Source organism: Portunus trituberculatus, chromosome 12, assembly GCF_017591435.1.
Source record: "Portunus trituberculatus isolate SZX2019 chromosome 12, ASM1759143v1, whole genome shotgun sequence".
Lineage (NCBI taxonomy): Eukaryota > Metazoa > Arthropoda > Malacostraca > Decapoda > Portunidae > Portunus > Portunus trituberculatus.
The window spans coordinates 3983039-3989224 of NC_059266.1; the positions used below are offsets into that span (position 1 = coordinate 3983039).

Sequence of the window (6186 nt, forward strand, 5' to 3'; positions counted from 1 at the left end):
GAAAGACTCACCAGTTTAATCTTCAGGCCCACCGGTAGAGGGGTCCCTGGAAAAAGCGTGAAGGTATTTGGAGAAGATCCAAGAGTAGTAGAATGTATTTAAAAAAAAAAACCTTGGCAATTACGTGATGTATGTGAATATTTCATTCATTTGAACCTCGTTCCGGTGTTTCAGAGTTACATCAATAGAGAAATACTATTTACTCTCATTTCTAGAGAAAAAGATTGACCAGGATGAGAGGAAATAACTACAGTACATAAATTCAAGGTTTTTTTTCTTCACCATTAGTATGATTGCTGGTGTTACTACTCTTATTTGTACTGCTATGATATACCGCCATCACCACTGTGGACACCGTGGACACTGAGCCTACTGCGGCTCCTAGAACTCCAACCACCACTACCACTACTATCATCACTATAACCACAAATAACACTATCAGTGCTGCTGTTCCTCCTGCTGAAACAACAGGTAAGACGACAATAACAATAACTAGTGACACGGTGTTTGGCGGCCATGGTGCTGGGTTGGGGCAGCGTGTGGTGCTGGCCAAGGCCTGACCTAGTGGCGCCACTCATCTGCCACAGTGCAGAACGGAGGCATTGTGTGGTGGTGGCCGCGGACTGGCCTGGTGGCGCTATTCACCTGCCGCGGTGCTGAGCGGCGGCAGGGTGTGGTGGTAGCCGCGGCTTAGCCTAGTGGCGCTACTTACCTGCCATGGTGCTGGGCGGTGGTAGGGTGTGGTGGTAGCCGGCGGGGCGCCGCACCAGCTGGCATTCCTGCTCGTCGCTCTCGTCATGGCAGTCCGGGCGGCGGTCACAGCGCTGCAGTCGCGGGATGCACGAGCCGTCCCTGCACGTGTACTCCTCTCCCGTGCATGAGCTCAGCTGCAGCACCTGCACGCCCTTCTTCTCGCACACTTCGCTCTCCATGGTCCAGTTCCAGCGACCCATGGGCCACCGCGCCTCTGCGAAGGACAGGCGCGCGATAACCGTGTCCGTGATCACGTTCTTCCACAACCACGCCTCCCCTTCCTCCGCGATCTCGTACTGGTAGTAGCCGCGGAACACGAGCTGGCCCTTGTCCGGGTGTGTCAGGCTGTACTTGTAGTTGGCGGTGTCCTCCTCACACGGACCCTTCAGCGTCCACTCCTGCTGGCCGGCTAGGTAGCACAGGGCCTCTCGCTGAACGTAGCAAGGATAGTCGTGCATGTAATCGAAGTCTAGTATGAGACAGTTCTGCCACTGTAGGCCGTTGGGATCATTGCTTCCCCATTTGAACCACTCTATCACCTCCTCGTTGTGGGCCTTCACGTACACACCTTCCTCTGCATTATCGGTGGCTCCAATCCACGTCATCTGAATGGCGGGTGGTCTGTTTAAGATCTCCATAATTTCAAGGGCATGTTGCAAATTCTCAGCTACAGGCAGGCGTCCCCCTAGCCCGGAACACGCCACAAGCGACGCTTCGTAGGGCATTGGCGTTAATTTCAGGTAGCTGGACTTGGTCTTCTTCTCGCAGATTTCCGCCTCCGGCAGGTCAACGAAAGAGGCGTTGTTGAGGATCCACTCTTGATCCAAACTGATGGAGACGCCGGGAGGGAAGGGACCGCAGTCCGCCATCTGAGCCACTTCTGAGCCCGTCAGGGTGCGGCCCCACACCCCGGCGTGCGTCAGCTGTCCGCTGAAGCTGCGCCGTTCCGTGTAGCTGCTCAGGTACTCGAGGCTGTACTGGCCCAGCACCAGCGTGGCCTCGGAGAACCACCTGTCGGGCGACACGTTAACTGTCAACCTCCTAGGTTAGCTTGGCGTCCCTGAGACAGGTACTGTTTCCTACAATACGCCACACACACACACACACACACACACACACACACACACGTTCCGTAGGGTAACGTCTGGCTGTCTCGTCAGAGACTGCAGCAGATCAAACAGTGAATTACACACACACACACACACACACGCACACTACCTGGACGTGTTCCTGGAGATGACGCCCTGCAGGTCACCGTCCAGGTAGGCGGAGATCTGCGCCGCCGTGTGGTTGTAGGTGAGGCAGTAGTGGTACCACGTGAGCACCTGCAGCGGCTGCGAGATGCCCAGGAAGTAGAAGGCGGCGGACACGATGGGCCGCACGTAGTCCACGAAGATCTCTGCCGCGAGGAGGAGGAGGAGGAGGAGGAGGAGAAGGAGGAGGAGGAGGAGGAGGAGGAGAGAGGAGGAGGAGAGAGAGAGAGAGAGAGAGAGAGAGAGAGAGAGAGAGAGAGAGAGAGAGAGAGAGAGAGAGAGAGAGAGAGAGAGAGAGAGAGAGAAAATAAATAAATGAATATATAAATAAATAAAAAGGAAGCCTACCAGACTTGTCTCAGATGTTGTCTCTAAACATTGATGGTTTCTCTTTATCACACATCAGGAAAATCTGAAGCAGACTTAAGGAAATAAAGCACATTATGTATTCTAACAAAGCATCTCATAAACACCGTCAATTAGTGAATAAGTAAACAGGATGGATAAAGAACAAACAAAAAAGCTGAGCAAAGCAAGACAATAGTGACGTGAAGCATGACCATGTTAAGAATAGGAAATGAACCGGTAGTATGCAAGAAAGACAGAGAGAAAGACGATTGACAAAAAATATCCATAAAGGCAAAACGAAGAGGTAAATGAGAAAAAATGACCAATAGATATGCACACACACACACACACACACACACACACACACACACACACACACACACACACACACACACACCTCCGTTAATCTCCCTACTCTCTTCCTTCGATGTGAGGGAGAACACGTGGGTGAGAGGCCGGAAAAAGAAAACCTTGAATCTGATGCAGGCGGAGGCGGAGGGCGAAGGCGTGGTGGTGACGGAGCTCTGTGCCCACGACTGATTGGTCATCACCCCGTCCTCCTGCAGCACCAGCACCTTCACCGCCGCCGCCACTACCACTCCTGCACCGAGAGAGAGAGAGAGAGAGAGAGAGAGAGAGGTTAACGTAGCGGAACACCTTCTCATAATGTTGAAGGGCCGAGTCTTGTGGTGTTCCGCGGCACTTTATGACACGTGAATTATTCCTCTTTTATGCGTGCAGGCTTCCCGGCGCCGCCAAGCCACCTCCAGGGAGCGGGGGGGGGTAGGAGGTATTCCACGCCACAGCATCTCAGGGAGGAAAGTGTTCGTGAAGGAGTAAACACTTTATTTGCTCATAATGTGTGGATGTGCAACATGAGACTGTATTTTTTTACTCTTTTATTTACTTATCTCATTATTTCTGTAAACATGATGATATGGTGGTGATAATGTGATGTGATGGTGGTTCTGACAGTGACGATGATAAGAGAAGCTAGAGAGAGGAGGAAAGGAAAGAGGATTCGAGCACAAATCTTGAAAAACAAAATACACATATAGTAATAACACTAATCTTTCATTATATAGATTAATATATCCATGATGAAATGAAAATGTTGTAGTACTATTGGTTGTCATGAAAACACTATATTAATGGTATAGTGAACAGCGAAATAAACTTCATCGAATAAGTAGGTTTACTGACGTATCTAATTACTTGTTAATTTGTATACTTATTGCTCATGTATTCATTCATTTCTTTACTTATCTATTTATTTATCTATCTATTTTTATCCATTTATCCATTCTTTTATTTTTCTTGTGCTGGTGGCAAAAAGGAAAATTAATGTCTATGCAGCTGTGCCTGGCCAAGGAAGCGTATTTTACATTCTTGATTCGTTCCATGAAGTGGCAAGAGTCCGGAAGTGCGGCAAATCTTTCACTCCCTATCGTCTGCTGGCCTGGTTTTTAGATATTTATCCACTCTTCGTGTGCCTTTGGGGAACGACGCGTCATATTCTTCACTCAATGTTATGATGTCGTTAAATTCCACTTGAACACAGGTGGGGAATGTGTTTATATGCCTTAATGGGAAGTGATGGCAGTATACATTGGTTTTCCTGAAGAGATCGAGACAGGAACTCCCGCTTGGTCGCAAATTATATATTAGTTTGTTTGTCTGTCCATCCGTCTGTCTATCTGTGTAGCTTGCATTTTCACAGTAAGAAAAATCGAAACTAGAGGTCAAAACTAACGCTATCTAACGATCAATGATCAAGATTGTACTGTATAAATCAATCAAGAGAATGGGTTTCCTTGTTTTCCCTTAACGCACTTGAAACTAGATATAACATAAGTGTGTGTGTGTGTGTGTGTGTGTGAGAGAGAGAGAGAGAGAGAGAGAGAGAGAGAGAGAGAGAGAGAGAGAGAGAGAGAGAGAGAGAGAGAGAGAGAGAGAGAGAGAGAGAGAGAGAGAGAGAGAGAGAGAGAGAGAGAGAGAGAGAGAGAGAGAGAGAGAGAGAGAGAGAGAGAGAGAGAGAGAGAGAGAGAGAGAGAGAGAGAGAGAGAGAGAGAGAGAAAAATTGTGTGTGTACCCTCTTTGAAATCCAAGGAGTTACGCAAGTTCAAATAAATATTAGTTTATAAAAAATATACACGCACATGCTATATACCAGCGAAACATTGGAAGCACAGCAAAGAAAGACGAAAACTCTCTAGGGCTCCATCCATCAGCGCCAGAAAATCGTAACTGTACATTAAGATCACTACTGAAATAAAAAGATGAAAAAAACGACACTACCAAAGGCTAAGGTGCAAATAAAAACTAGAAAGTAAGCCAGGCACTCGAGACTCCACCTCTGCACGTACTGGGAGCGCTGACAGGTGGAGGCAGAGTGAACTTACGACCGCCCAATAATTCAGTGACCAAGTAAAAACAGACTCACTCCAAGCCACTTCCAGCCATCAGCTCTCTTATTTATCTTTCAGTCAATCTGCAATTCTGGGCGATCAGGCACTACGTCACCTGTGATGGGACGAAAAAAAGAAAGAAAAAAGTCAGGCGGCGAGCATCAGGCTGTGTTGGATTGCCACTTGGACGTATCGACCACCAGTCATCCGTACTCTTGGGTCGCGTCTGTCTTCATGTATATCACGAGCAGAAGGAGGACGGGGAAGAGGAAGAGGGCAAGGAAGACGAAGGAGACGAATACGAGGACGAAGAGGACGAGGATAAGAGCACGAGGGCAAGGAAGAGGTAGATTACGATGACGAGTATGACAAGAGGAAGATAAGCGCAACCACGAAAGGGACATGGACGAGAAACAAGACGAGGAAGAGGACAAAGATTGCAAATGTTAAGTAAACACCAAACAGCAGCAGACCATGCAATCAATAGGAGCTACTTATATCTTGCTACAAGTTAGAGACAGGTCATTAAGGCTGAAGACTTCCCCAACCACCATTATTTCCACCTTACGCTGGAGTTAGAATAGTTGAGAAAAATATTATTCACCAAGAAAATACTGATATGGAATTCTAATAGGAAAGGATGAAAGGAATCTCTACAGTTCATTGGTCTTATTTAGTCTTATATGGTGAACGCTACACGTCTGACTCTTTCAAAATCGATTTAACATAGATACAGTGTGGGGTGCATCAGATATCGATATCACACTCTGTAATACAAATTCATCCGAGCACTCTTGTAGCATCGTGGAAACCCGAATGTCACAGTGGCCCTATGCTGTGGGTTGAGGGACATCATCCATCAGAGGAGCAAAGATCACTGAGACGGAGACAAGGGCTGAAGCCAAGGGCAGCAATACTGTGTGCCCCCGCTCTCAGTGTAAAAGAGCTTTTGTCATTTACATAAAGAAGCAATGTTTTCATATGTATTCATTCGGGAAAGAAAAGGCTTTGTTAGGATTTACTTATAAGTAGAAGCTTATTTTATTTTTTAAAGGATTCGTTTGATTTACTGTGACAAGAAAGTTTTCGCTTCAAAATATTTTAATCACTTCGATGTAACATCTTATCGTTGTTTGAGACTGGAACAAGCTATAGTAAAATACTAATTTTACTGCTAGACTACTATATTGCTAAAAATTCTGAATACTTCAATTCGGTCCCCCTCTCAACACATCTTAGAATGAATAGGTTTAGTTCATGCAGATTTTATCAGAATTGCACACATTGTTCAAGGGAAAGACTCGAACGAATTGAATAAAGAAAGTGTCACTTCTCTTATTCAAATTCAAAAGTTCTTCCAATGAGTACCAGTAAGTTACCAGTAACCTTAAAACTGTTTATATGTAGTATTGACCCCATTTTAG

The 6186-nt window shown here is 46.5% G+C and overlaps 1 protein-coding gene across 1 annotated transcript in view; it reads right to left on the reverse strand.

The window, feature by feature from the left end:
- The window catches only part of LOC123502873, a 9177-nt gene extending 5964 nt beyond the window's left edge, over positions 1-3213 (reverse strand). The window contains exons 1-4 of the mRNA XM_045252158.1: positions 2752-3213; positions 1972-2152; positions 713-1764; positions 1-46 (exon numbers count right to left, since the gene is read on the reverse strand). The exon at positions 1-46 is cut by the window's left edge and continues 109 nt beyond it. Of these exons, the coding sequence (XP_045108093.1) occupies positions 1-46; positions 713-1764; positions 1972-2152; positions 2752-3019 (1547 nt within the window). The 5' untranslated portion in view covers positions 3020-3213. The remainder of the gene's footprint in view (positions 47-712; positions 1765-1971; positions 2153-2751) is intronic.
- Between the last annotated feature and the right edge of the window lie 2973 nt (positions 3214-6186).